The 14,904-nt window shown below is 36.5% G+C and overlaps 1 protein-coding gene across 2 annotated transcripts in view; it reads right to left on the bottom strand.

The window, feature by feature from the left end:
* The window catches only part of TRHDE (thyrotropin releasing hormone degrading enzyme), a 395,923-nt gene that overhangs the window by 162,718 nt on the left and 218,301 nt on the right, over positions 1-14,904 (bottom strand). For both annotated transcript variants that reach the window (XM_032170751.2, XM_058425822.1), the window contains exon 6: positions 10,369-10,506. In XM_032170751.2, coding sequence (XP_032026642.1) covers positions 10,369-10,506 — 138 coding nt within the window. The remainder of the gene's footprint in view (positions 1-10,368; positions 10,507-14,904) is intronic.

Here is a 14,904-nt window from a genome sequence, read left to right as displayed (position 1 = left end):
ATCTCATGAGAACTCATTCACTATCATGAGAACAGCAAGGGGGAAATCCACCCCCATGATTCAATCACCTGCCACCAGGCCCTCCTCCAACACTGGGGATTGCAATTCAAAATGAGATTTCATGTCCTTCTCCCATCGCAAAATACAGTCATGCTTTCCCAGCAGTCCCCTAAACTCTTAACTCATTCCAGCATTAACTCAAAAGTCCACAATCCAAAGTCTCATCTGAGACAAGGCAAACCTCTTCCACCTATAAGCCTATAAAATCAAAACAAGTTAGTTACTTCCAAGATATAATTGGGATACAGGCATTGGGTAAATACTCCCATTCCAAAAGGGAGAAATTGGCCAAAACAAAGGGACTACAGGCCCCATGTAAGTGTGAAACCCAGCAGGGCAGTGATTAAATCTTAAAGCTCCAGAATATCCTCCTTTGACTCCATGTCTTACATCTAGGTCAGACTAATCCAAAGGATAGGGTCCCAAGGCCTTAGGCAGCTCTGCCCCTGTAGCTTTGCAGGGCTCAGTTCCCATGGCTGCTCTCAAGGTCTGGCATTGAGTGTTTGTGGCTTTCTAGGTACACGTTGCAAGCTATTAGTGGATCTATAATTCTAGGGTCTGGAGGATGGTGGCCCTCTTCTCACAGCCCCACTTGGCAGTATCCCAGAGGGGATTCTGTGGGGGGGCTCTAACCCCACTTTTCCCCTCCACACTGCCCTAGTAGAGATTCTCTATGAGGGCTCTGCCCCTGCAGCAGATTTCCACCTGGACACCCAGGCATTTTCACACATCCTCTGAAATCTAGGTGTAGGCTCCCAAGCCTCAACTCTTGTCCTCTTTGCACCCACAGGCTTAACACCACATGGAAGCCACCAAGGGTTATGGCTTACACCCTCTGAAGCTATGACCCAAGCTACACCTTGGCCCCTTTTAGCCACTGCTGGAGCTATGGCAGCCACAATGCAGGGTGCCATGTCCCAAGACTACACAGAGCAGCAGGGCTATGGGCCTGGCCCATGAAACCATGCTTCCCTCCTGGGTCTCCAGGCCTATGATGGGAGGAGATGCTAAAAGATCTCTAAAATGCCTTCAAGGCATTTTTTCCATTGTCTTGGCTATTGACATTCAGCTCTTCTTTTTTTTTTTTTTTTTTTTTTTTTTGAGACAGAGTCTCGCTCTGTCGCCCAGGCTGGAGTGCAGTGGCGCAATCTCAGCTCACTGCAAGCTCCGCCTCCTGGGTTCACGCCATTCTCCTGCCTTAGCCTCTCTGAGTAGATGGGACTACAGGCGCCCGCCACCACGCCCAGCTAATTTTTTGTATTTTTAGTAGAGATGGGATTTCACCGTGGTCTCAATCTCCTGACCTCGTGATCCGCCCGCCTTGGCCTCCCAAAGTGCTGGGATTACAAGCATGAGCCACTGCACCCGGCCAACATTCAGCTCTTCTTATGCACATTTCTGCAATCCACTTGAATTCCTCCCAGAAAATGGGTTTTTCTTTTCTATCACATGGCCATGATATGAATTTTCCAAACTTTTACACTCTGCTTCCCTTTTAAGTTCCAGTTTCAGACAATTTCAGATTATCTCACACATACAAGAATATACTATTAGAAACAGCCAGGCTACATCTGGAATGCCTTGCTGCTTAGAAATTTCTTCCACCAGATACCATAAACCATCACGCTCAAGTTCAAAATTGCCAATAAGTTCCTCATCTCCATCTGAGACCTCATCAGCCTGGCCATCTCTGTTCGTATCAATATCAGCATTTTGGTCAAAATCATTCAAAAAGTCTCTAGGAAGTTCCAAACTTTCCCACATCTTCCTGTCTTCTTCTGAGCCCTCCAAACTGTTTCAACTTCTGCCCATTATCCAGTTCCAAAGTTGCTTCCATATTTTCAGGTATCTTTACAGCAATGCCCCACTCCTGGTACCAATTTTCTGTATTAGTCCTCACATTGCTATAAAGAATTACCTGAGACTGTGTAGTTTATAAAGAAAAGAGGTTTAATTGGCTCACAATTTTGCAGGCTGTACAGGAAGCATGGGTTGGGAGGCCTCAGGAAACTTACAATCATGGTGGAAGGCAAAGAGGAAGGAGGCATATCTTACAAGGCTTGAGCAAGATGAAGAAGAGAGTAGGGTGAGGTGGTATACATATTTAACAGCCAGATCTCATGAGAACTCACTCACTATCAAGAGAACAGCAAGGGGGAAATCTGCTCCCATGATCCAATCACCTCCCACCAGGCCCCTTCTCCAACACTGGGCATTATAATTTGACATGATATTTGGTTGAGGACACAAATTCAAACCTTATCTGGTGGCAACAGTGACAGGGATGAGAAGAGGTTAGATTATGAAAATATTCTGACAGCAGAGACAAGACATCCTTGTCTCTGGATGGTAGGATCAAGGGTAGCCTGGGAGCTTGGAGTTGCCATCCACTGAGATGGTCCATATCATAACTTGCCTTGAAATATATTGATTTGTGAAAGACATTGTAGATAAGAGCTCAGGATTCAAATTTAGATATATCTGACATCAAATCCTGAAATGTTTATTTGCTAAATATCTGATGCTGTGGCAATCACTTAGTACCTAAGTGTCAGTTTTCTCATTAGTAAAATGAGTTAAAAATGGCTGCATGCCAGCCAAAAAACACATGAAGAAATGCTCATCATCACTGGCCATCAGAGAAATGCAAATCAAAACCACAGTGAGACATCATCTCACACCAGTTAGAATGGCCATCATTAAAAAATCAGGAAACAACAGGTGCTGGAGGGGATGTGGAGAAATAGGAACACTTTTACACTGTTGGTGGGACTATAAACTAGTTCAACCATTGTGGAAATCAGTGTGGCGATTCCTCAAGGATCTAGAACTAGAAATACCATTTGACCCAGCCATCCCATTACTGGGTATATACCCAAAGGACTATAAATCATGCTGCTATAAAGACACATGCACACGTATGTTTATTGCGGCACTATTCACAATAGCAAAGACTTGGAACCAACCTATATGTCCAGCAATGATAGACTGGATTAAGAAAATGTGGCACATATACACCATGGAATACTATGCAGCCATAAAAAATGATGAGTTCGTGTCCTTTGTAGGGACATGGATGAAACTGGAAACCATCATTCTCAGTAAACTATCGCAAGGACAAAAAACCAAACACCACATGTTCTCACTCATAGGTGGGAATTGAACAATGAGAACTCATGGACACAGGAAGGGGAACATCACACTCCGGGGACTGTTGTGGGGTGGGGTGGGGGGAGGGACAGCATTAGGAGATATACCTAATGCTAAATGACAAGTTAATGGGTGAAGAAAATCAACATGGCACATGGATACATATGTAACAAACCTGCACATTGTGCACATGTACCCTAAAACCTAAAGTATAATAATTAAAAAAAAAAAAGATTCTAAAAAAAAAAAAAAATGGCTGCATGCCAAGTTTTCTGTCAGGAATAAATGGGATAATACATGCAAAGCATTTCAGGAAATACATTGTACATAGTAAGTGATTATTAAATGATAGATATGCTTTTGTAGTACTCATAGGATAATCACTATTTTTATTTCATGTATTTTATGTCTTCTATTGGGTTGCATTCTTTTCTTGTTTTGTTTGTTTGTTTGTTTGAAATAGGATTTTGCTCTCTTGTCCAGGCTGGAGTGCAGGAGAACTATTATAGCTCACTGTAGCCTCTAACTCCCAGACCCAAGCATTCCTCCTCCCTCAACTTTCTGAATAGCTGGAACTAGAGACATGCACCATGATGCCTAACTAATTTCAAAAAATTTTTTGAATGTTTTGTAGAGACAGAGTCTCACTATGTTCACCAGACTTGAGTTGAACTCCTGGGCTCAAGCAGTCCTCCCACCTCAGCCTCTCAAAGTGCTGGGATTACAGGCATGAACCATCATGCCCAGCTGGGTTGCATTCTTGAAGAAAGCCATCATCTTTTTTTTCCCCCCTTGCAGAAATAAGGCATACTGTGTGTAGCGTTAATAGTGCTCTCTCTGTGCTCACCTGACTGACATGATGTTGTGGATGGGGAGCCTGGTATTACACGGGGTGATAGATACAAATGGATGACTGGCCTTTCCTATTCATTTCTAAAGATGATAGAAATTTCACATGTTGACTTCTGTTGGTCAAAGGATTTTCAAATAAAAGGTGTGGAATATATTGGCAAAGCACAGCAAGTTAAATTTCTACCACCATCACTTTTTAAAAAATTTGTGTCCCCAATGATCCCTTGAAGAGTTTTTCACTTGCTAATTCTCTTACCTTTTATTCTATGTAATTTTGTTTGGTGTACAGATATACTAACCATGACATAAGAATTGCTGAAAAAGTGTTCCTGCTTGTAAAGGATCCTCTTTAAAACTGAAGTGATTTTGAACCGTGTTCTTCTCTTCCAAGCTTGTAGCAACCCTCTCCACCTTGGCATCATAGGTAAATTTAATGAGCATTCACTCACTTTCATCATCTAGGCCACTGGGTCACTGATTCTTGTTTCCTTTGTGCTTTTAGAACAAAGAGACTGTCTCAATCCATCTATTCCAGTCCTTCCTGTCTATGGACAGTATTTTCCTGCTTCCATTACACTTTAAGAATAAAAGCATTTTCAGTCTACTATTAAAATGGGAAACTTGTTATTTCACCAGATCTAATTTTTTTAAATAGAGTGGTTTTCATGTTTTTCTCTTCCCATTCTAAAAAATGCTCGCAATTTTAGGAGTTTTTTATTCTTTTAATAATGGTCTTGGGACTATCCATATTGAACATTACTCAGTATTTCTTCAAAGGCAGTCAGCTCTTAAATTCAATCCCAAATTAGTAGCTGGTCTATTGGTTCCTAACCTTTATTTTTTTATAATCTTCTGTCCCGTTATAATGCATTTCTTTATAAAAAGCTATTTAAAGTGTATTGTAATTATTATTCAGGGAGAATAACAAAAAACAGAACTGGGAATAATTAGAATAATTATTAAGGAAATAATTACAAGAGATGATAAGCTAGCAAAACACTGATGCAATGAGGGTTTGACCGTTGGCAGAGGTTAACGTTGACTAGTAACAGAGATCTTTAGGGAGAAGAACACCAAAGAGCAGTGGCGAGAAATTTTTGTTGTGTTACATACAACATTCCAAAATATAAGTGATACATTCTACAACTCCAGTCTCTACAATCTTTCCTGAATTGTCCAGATCTATCAATATTAACTCCATCTCTACATCTACAGGAATATTCTTTTTAGAATGCAATTTTAATTATCTGACTTCTCTGCTCTAAACTCTTCTTGGTTCTATCTGATCTGTTGGATAAAATACAAATTTCTGTCTGGGAGCAGTGGCTCATGCCTGTAATCCCAGCACTTTGGGAGGCTGAGGCAGGCAGATCATGAGGTCAGGAGTTCAAGACCAGCCTGGCCAATATGGTGAAACCTCGTGTCTACTAAAAATACAAAAATTAGCCAGGCGTGGTGGTAGACACCCATAATCCCAGCTGCTCAGGAGGCTGAGGCAGAAGAATCACTTGAACCTGGGAGGCAGAGGTTACAGTGAGCTGAGATCATGCCACTGCACTCCAGCCTGGGCGACAGAGCGAGACTCTGTCTCAAAAAAAAAAAAAAAAAAAAAAAAAAAAAAAAAATTTCTTAGTGCGAAAGGAAATGTCTTCCAAGTTCGTATCCAGCTTATTCTTCCAGCCTGTCTGCTACCCAAAATTCACATTCTGCTATGATCATGTTTAACTCTTTGATGTTCCACTTAATCACCAGTTTTCTTTTCTGAGCTTCCTCTAAAGAATGATTTTCTTGGTTTTTTTTTTTACAGTTCCTCTCTACTCCCCTGTCTCGTGACTGTATCTTGTACATATTTCTATCATAACTCCTTAGATTCTGAGGTGGCATCCATTACTTTTTTTCTATTGATCGTTTTCTTTCAGAAATTGCTCCTCCTCTACTTTGAGTGATCCCAGGGGGCCTACGTACTATGGGACTTTTGTCTCACATCACAGAGGATGAGCTCATGACCTTCTCCGACCAGTTAGAATACTCCATCCCTGTGGACACAAGGATTGGCCAGTAATAATCTATTTCCTATTCAAAACAAATCATAGCCCTTTGGAGAAACAGATATAGCTTCTATCGAATGAGAGTCAATTTACTCTTTCTCTGAGCTCATTAGGGTCACAAGATTGAGGCCCGTATGAGATGAGTCTTAGCACATCTTAAGGATCATCTAGAAATTAAGTCAGATAGAGAGAAAGAGATCCAATAAACTGAAGAAAGGTAGATTTCTGATGATATCATAAATACCTAATTCAACTATTCTGAAAGTTAATACTACATATCAAATTTACCCATTATTTAGTCAACAAGACCAAATAAATGGCTTAAGATAACTTCAGGTAGGTGTCAACATTTAATATGGAAATATTGCTGGATAACACTCATATGTTACTGCACTGGTTTACTTACACGTTTTCTCTCCTTTGTGTATTATTGATTGTTATATCTCTTCTACTCAGCACACAGTGCCTAGAACATAAGCATGGGCTTATCAAATGATTTTGGAATAAATGTCCCAGCCAAACTTGTTAATCAAATATGAAAATAACTAAGAATACTGGCTCTGGAACCTGATTTTCTGGGAAACATATCCTTGAATTTACCATAACTCAACATACTTATCTTGAAAGTGAGGCTTATGATCATAACAACCCCATCAGATGCTTATAAGAATTATATAATAAATGTAAAAATCTTAGTTCAGTGACTAGTACAGAGTATCCATGTTAATAAATGTTAGCAGTTATTATTTATGTCTCCAGAATCATCTATATTACCTGTCATACATCCCAGAATGATGTAGTTTAACCAACAAAACCCAACATAGTTTACCTTTGTTCCACTTACAAAGTAATTGGTTATTAACCATTATGCACATACTAGTTTTCTTATAGGAAGAACCTGAGTGAAGCCAAATCAAAGAACAAGGCTAAGAAACTGAATTTACATAAAGGCCTGATGCTGAGATTATGAAAATGAAGTCCCTGAAATTTCAGCCTCAATGTTTTAATCCTCATTTCTCCATATTCACATTTGAAAATTACTTTTCCGATATGCCAGCAGATAACTGGGTCACTATTTTTCTCCACAGTTTTAGATGTTTGATTTGGTACTACGTGAGTGAATCCACACAATGAAGGCCCATCAAGAAAGCATGATGAACAAGTGGACAGAAAATCAATAAGGATACAGAACACTCGAACAACTCTATCAACCAACCTCACCTAATTGGCATTTATAAAACACTCCAGCTAACACTAGTGGAATACATATCCTTTTGAAGTGGATACAGTACATTTACCAACACATATCAACTTATAGGCCATAAAATAAACCGTAATAAATCTAGGGAGATTCAAGTCATACAGAGTATATTCACTGACCACAATAAAATTAAATAAGAAATGAATAACAGAAAATTTTCTGGAAAACTCTTCTAATATTTGGAATCTAAATAATGCACTCTGAATAAGACACGAGGCAATTAACAAATGAAATGGATAATTAGCAAGTATCTTAAAGTGAATGAAAATGAAACTTCAACATATCAAAATTTGGGAGATTTCCTAGGTTGTACACTTAGGAAAAAATTTACAGAATAAATGCTTAAAATAGAACAGAAGAAAAGTCTCAAGTTAATGACTTAAGCTTCTACCTTAGGAAACTAGAGAAGAAAAGAATTTAAATTCAAAGTAGGTAAAAAAAGGAAATATTGATTAGAGAGGATATCTATGAAATAGAAAACAAGAGAGAAAATCAATTACAACAAAAGATGCTTTTTGAGATCAATAAAATTTATAAATGTCTGGCTAGACAAATCACAAAAAAAGGAATAATACACAAATTACCAATATCTGGAATGAAAGAGGTTATATGATTAGAGATGCTACAGTTATTAAAGGGATAATAAGGGAAGATATCCTGTAAAACTTTATGCCAATAAAGTAAACATTTTGGATGAAATGGGCCAAGTCCTTGAGAAAGAAAGAAACTACCAATGCTCACATTAAAATAAATAAATAACCCACCATATATTAACAAAATTAAATCATTAGTTAAAAACCTTCCCAGAAGAAAATTTCAGGTCCCTACTGCTATACTGGTAAATTCTAACAAACATTCAAGAAAGACATAATATAAATTCCATACAAATTCTCCCAGAAAGTTGAAAAAGATAATAGTTTCCATTGCATGATGCTAGTATTATAGTGACAACAAGGTGAAAGACGTTACAAGAAAGAAAATTACACACTAATATCCCTCAGTAGCACAGATGCAAAATTTCTAAACATGTTTTTAGCAAATTGAATCCAACAATTTATAAAAAGGATAATATATTATGACTAAATGACATTTGTCTCAGGAATGCAAAGATGGTCTAACATTAAAAAATTAATCATTATAATTCACCATATTAACAAACTGAAAAACAAAAAATATATAACCATCTCGATAGATGCTGGAGAAAAACATTGAATTGAGTCAACATCCATTTCTGATTACAACTTTTAGCAATGTCAAAATAGCATGCAACATCTTCAACCTGATAAAAGGCATTTATAAATATTTGGAGACATCATACCTAATGGATAAAGACTGAAGGTCTTGCTTCTAAAATTAGGAACAGCAAAAGGGTTTGCTCTCACCACTTCTATTTAACATTGTACCAGAAAAATATGCAAAAATGAATTGTATTCTATGTACAGCAACTCAAAAATTAGAAATGAAATTTCAAAATAATACTATTTACAATAGCCCGGAAATGTAAAATACTTAGGGATAAATCTGAAAAAAATATGAAAAATATATTCACTAGGAACTACATCATTGATAGAAATAAAGGGGACCTAAAGGAACTGGAGGCATACTATATTCATGGGTCAGTCAATATTGCTAAGATGTCAACTCTCCCAAATTGTTTTATAAACATAATGCACATTTCCTGCAATTCAAGTATAATTTTTGTAGGAGTTTACAAACTCATTTTTAAACTCATATGCAAAGGACCAAAGAAACTTAAAAAAAAAAAAAAAAAAAAAAAAAAAAAAAAAAAGAACAAAGTTGGAGGACTAACAGGACCCAACCAAAATTTCTTTTTGTGTTAACTACAATAAATGCTTCTGGGAATAACTTCCAACTTCCTAGTTATTTCTATGCTGTTATTCATGATATCTTTTTATCCCTCACAGAGTATCAAGAATAGTATTCCAGGATGAGCGCCATGGCTCAAACCTGTAATCCCAGCACTTTGGGAGGCCGAGGCGGGTGGATTACTTGAGAACAGGAGTTCAAGACCAGCCTGGCCAACATGGTGAAACCTGTCTCTACTAAAAATACAGAAATTAGCCAGGCGTAGTGGCACATGCCTGCAGTCCCAGCTACTCAGGAGGCTGAGGCAGGAGAATCACTTGAGCCCGGGAGGTGAAGGTTGCAGTGAGCCTAGATGGCGTCACTGCACTCCAGCCTGGCGACAGAGCGAGACTCCATCTCAAAAAAAAAAAAAAAAGTACATAGAAATTCCAACAAATGCAATTTAACCTACACTAAAGATCACAGCAGACTTTGATCCTATTTTAACTATTATTAAGTGGCTAGTGCATGTAAAACACTAAGAGGCACATCATGTTAAAATTAGAACAACTAAGAGATATAGATAGAAAGAAAAATCCTAATCCAAGTAACAATGGGAAAAATTCATATTTGCCTTATTTTTATATCTAGTCATTGGCTCAAAATTATTTGTTGCCATTCAAAGTCCAGTCTTTTTAAAATTTCTTGTTATGCTTAGTTATTCAGGAAACATGTTTAATTTTCAAAATCTCTTTTAAATAATGTTTATAAGATGCATGTATCATGTCATTACCTATATCCATTTGCATCAGCCCATCAAAATCAATTAGTATTTAAGGGCATTGGTGAAAATTAATTTGTCACTATATGGGTCAGCCCTCTTATTAATAATAATAAAAACTGACATTTACATAAAGTCATTTGTACAGCAATTTCATATCGAGTGCCCAAATATTTATTAATATTTCCAATATTTCCACGCATTATTTGGCAAACATTAATCTCCATTTTGCCAACTTTAAAAGCAAAGCCGTAGCTCATAAAATGACATGAACCTAGTGACTCTGTTTTCTAACTCACAGTCTACGTCTATCTGCCCGGAAGAAAAGAAAAATATATACATCTAACATGAATTAGTTTAGCTATCTTGGTAGTGAAATATCTAATTGGCACTTTGTTCTTTATTCCCACCTTTTTATATGCGATCCAGTCAAACACCCTGTCAATATCTGTTGCCCGCAGCACTTCCTGTGATACTGGATGGGAACTGGCCAAACCGTCCAGCAGCATCACTTCATGCAGAACATCGGTCAGAAACCTCTGCTTTTCCTGCAATACAGTAGACGGGGCAACATCATAGGTGATTCATAGTTAGACATAATGTGTATGATGACATGAACATAATCTGTGTCACTTAATTACGGATGTTCATCAGTCTTCCAAGGCATGACTCAACTCTAAAGTGAACCCAATAAAAACGCTCCTTAAGTTACTCTAAAAAGAAGGTGGTTGACTTAAGCACAACATGAAACAAAATCAATGGACTACATTGGTCCCTAAACAGATAAAAACAGTGAACTCTGTGTTTTAACAGTGGCTAAAGCAAATTTGGACAATGGGCAGGCAATAACAACAATGAGAAGATACAGGCTTATTTGTGCATTTTACAAGGTTAAACATTATAATTTCAGTCCCAAATCACCTTTTAGGTAAGTTAAATATAAGAAGTACTAACCTTCTGGTATTCATACCATGGATTTCTAGTAACATTTAAACAGCTCTTTTTTTTCCCTGTCCTTCCCTCCCTTCCTGTCTCCTTCACACACTCACACAACACACACACACACACACACACACACACACATTTATTTTCTGAAAAAATTTCAAGGGACCACAGCTAGTAATAAAAGGCACTCTTCACATCAAGCTACAATACTGGTGGATGTCATTTGGGAATTCAAAATAGTGGACATAAAGTGGAGATCAATAGGTATTAATAATCCATTGCCATGAAGAAATGAAAATAGAAAAATCATGAGACTTCCATTCTCTGCCTGTTGAGACATTAGTATTTGCTCTGGTGAAAGCTGATTTGCTATGTTAAAAAATAAACTGTAAAGAAAAAGTACTTCTCTGTTTTTGTTTTTTTGTTTGTTTGTTTTGGAAAGTCTGCTTTAAAGAAACAGCTAGGTTTTTGTTAATAGAAATGCTGGCAGCTAGTAGTCTTCCCGGCCTCCTGCCTTCATTGAAAGAGGAGAGTAAGAAAAAAGAAACTGCATAATATAACAAAGGCTAAATAGCCCCTAGATAGTTGTGACCTGAGGAGTATCATTACAGAGATTAAGACTCCAATGCTTAAATTGCTTTAGCTAATTCTGAACTCACTCCTGGAGTCTCCTAGTTTTGAGCCCAGCAGATAAACAGCATGTTATTTCTGAGTGAGTTGTAATTTCAAGCTGAGAGTACACCAATCCTGGATTTAAAGAAATGGAAATGGAGAAAAAATACGCCAAGAAAAGAATTGTTAACTGGACATAAATGTGTGTGGTAATTTAAATCTGGCTTTAAAGAAAGATTTTTTTCACCCTCATTTGCTCAATGATTTAGTATGTTTAATTGATAATTTATTTAATGAGGCATCCGACTAGATACTATAAGGTTTGTTTACTAATAGATTATGTTTTATAGTCTATGGACCATATATTTAACTTCCTCAGTCCTCTGTTGCTCTAAGAGCTTCACAGCAATGGTCTTTGCTCCATCCAAGAGGATTATATGGTAATGACTGAATCAAATCACGCTTTGAGTCCCAGAGGGCTGCTCCAGACCATAAGAGGCCACAGATGAGAAGTTCAAACTTAGACTGAATTAAATGACAAATATGACATAAATACTATATTTCTTCTCAAACCAATTTCCTAATTCCAGACAAATTAAAAAGAGTAGAATTAGACCTTATGCTTTAAAATTTTAAGATTAATAACACTAATATTCACATTGTTCATTTAAGTCCACTGAAAAGCAACAATAAGATCTCAGAAAAATAGCATAGTCTTAGAGAATAAGAAAAAATTATGTATCAATTTCAAAAGAAAAAATTTAATGTTATTTTTAAGCACATATACGATCTTGTTATTCATTCAATTTTAAAATGTAGATGAAAACTATCTGATATTAGAATTAATGGGAAAAATAATGAAATTATAATTATACTTCAACTTGACCAATGAACACTTTTGTTTATAAGAAATACGAATTAAAAGTGTGATTCCATTCTGAAGATAAAATAATATTTAGCCATTTAAACAGCAATTGCCTGCTCTATTACAAGCCATTCAAGTACTTGATCTAAAACAACCAGGTAAAGTGAACTTAAAATGATGCTTTATTTAAATCTTAATTTTAATATTTGATAACAATAAATACATATTGATCAATATTAAAATTTACTAAACATACCTTGGTTTGCTAGAGAGGTAATTTTTAAAATGGTATAAGGTAAATGGCTATATAATTTAAAAAATAAAATCTAAAGTAAATTCCAAAGAGAAAACTTTCCTGTTAAAAGAAATATGAATTATATATTACATTATTGCCTCATGCTTCTGGAGGAAAACAAAAACAAACCTTGCCTAGTCAGTAGAATTTCAATAACCAGTGTTTAAGTTTTGGAGTGTTAAATCATTAGCAAACGATTCACCTGTCTACCTTGTTGGAGAGAATGATATTGTGTAATTGAAAAAAATAACAACATTTATATGCATAAATGGCTTAAGAGAGGGGGGAACAAAGAAAAAAGTCTGGCAGGAGATCACCCACAAAGCCCAGAATAGCTAATACCTTAAATTGAGGAGGAAAAAAGAAAATTCTAGCCAGAGGCAAACTCAATTTAACAGACTTGCAAAGAGTTTCCAGCAGAGAAGGTGCTAATTTTTTATAAAGACCTGTGTCACTATAAAATAAGAAATGATCTTAGCTTGTCAGCCCTGGCAGGGGCCCTCATCATCATCAAAATCAACAACATCAGCAAGATTAAGTATTGGTTAATTGCCTACTGTTTACCTGAAGCTATGACAGTTTAAAAATAAAGAAATCCTAGCTTTAATGTGAGATAAGAGATAAAACAGAATATTTGGCCATAGTGAATGAAATAATAGTTTTATCTTACAGGCTGAATGAGGTAAAGGGATTTTGAGAAACACAACGCTGATTTGTTTTGGCTCCGCGTCCCCACCCAAATCTCACCTTGGATTATAATAATCTCTACATGTCAAGGGTGGCGCTAGGTGGAGATAATTGAATCACGGGGGCTATTTCCTACATACTGTTCTCCTGATAGTAAATAAGTCTCACGAGATCTGATGGTTTTATAAATGGAAATTCCCCTGCACAGGCTCACTTGCCTGCTGCCATGTAAGATGGCTCCTCATTTGCCTTCCGCCATGATTGTGAGGCCTCTCCAGCCATGTGGAACTGTGAGTCAATTAAACCTCTTTCCTTCATAAATTACCCAGTCTCACATATGTCTCTATGAGCAGCATGAGAACAGACTAATATAAATACTGTTAAATGGAATGATTTGTGGAACATTTAAAGGAAGAAGTAGAATTTGATCTGACTCTTGAATGAAATTTAAAATTTGGTGTGTATGTGTGTGTATATGTGTGTGTACACATGCGTGTTGAAATATTTGTGGTGAATATTCAACAGGTACTTATCATTTTACGTCATATTTTAAGGCCACCATGATAAGTGACCTAACACTTTGAGAAAGCAGCACAATAAAACAAAATGGAGAACTTTAAAATCTGTTTAAAATAAGTTCAATGTCAACAGTAACCATAAATTCCACCACTTCAATGTAGATACTACCTAGAGTGGCTGAATATGTGCCCACATTTAAATAGTTACAATAATATCAAATATATCATTTTGTATTCAACTATTTTCAAAAATCTACTGCATTTGAATTTTTGGAGAACAGTAAAAAGGCATTTCAGAAAAGTAAAGAAAATGTGAGTAAATGTAGAGTTGAGAATGAACACCATATAAAATAACACTGCCATTATTTTATGTATTCATTCATTTAACAAATATATACATTAAATTACCACTCTATGCCAGATATTGTACGGCATTTGAGGAATGAATATATCAGGAAAACCTAGGCCCTAACGTTAAATAACAGTAGAACAAAAAGTACAAAAAAGTACAGATAAACAGCAAACTGTAATATAATATGATGGATGCTATAAAACACAGAGGATTAAATGATTAATTAGTTCAGAAAAGGCTTCATAGAGGAGGTGACATTAAAGTGGGTTGTTGAATGATGAGTGTTTACTCAGATAAATGGGGGAAACAGCTAAAAAAGGGCAAATATGGCAGAGGAAACATGAAAGAAAGGCACTCTGCATTCTCAATTATCAGGTTGAAGTTTGGTCTTCATAAATATGCAGTAGCAGGCATAATGGCATAATAAAAGTAGTGTCTTAGGAAAATTATCTGCAGTACACAGGATTATTTGATGCATGTAAACAGGAGACAGGAAGTGGGATGTGGTGATGATGTATTAGAACAAGGTGTTGCTGAAGGACTGTTGGATCTGAGAGATATTTTGAATGAAAAAAATTCAACCAATGTTGATATTTTGATGCCTTGGTTCTCTTAGTAGATGAAAGAGAGGAAATACTCAGAGATAACTACATAGCTTTTAGACTTGATGAA

This window comes from Hylobates moloch, unplaced genomic scaffold (assembly GCF_009828535.3).
Source record: "Hylobates moloch isolate HMO894 unplaced genomic scaffold, HMol_V3 SCAFFOLD_12, whole genome shotgun sequence".
Taxonomy (NCBI): domain Eukaryota; kingdom Metazoa; phylum Chordata; class Mammalia; order Primates; family Hylobatidae; genus Hylobates; species Hylobates moloch.
The sequence above is the reverse complement of the archived record's forward strand: the minus strand, read 5'-3'. Positions and strand labels throughout refer to the sequence as shown.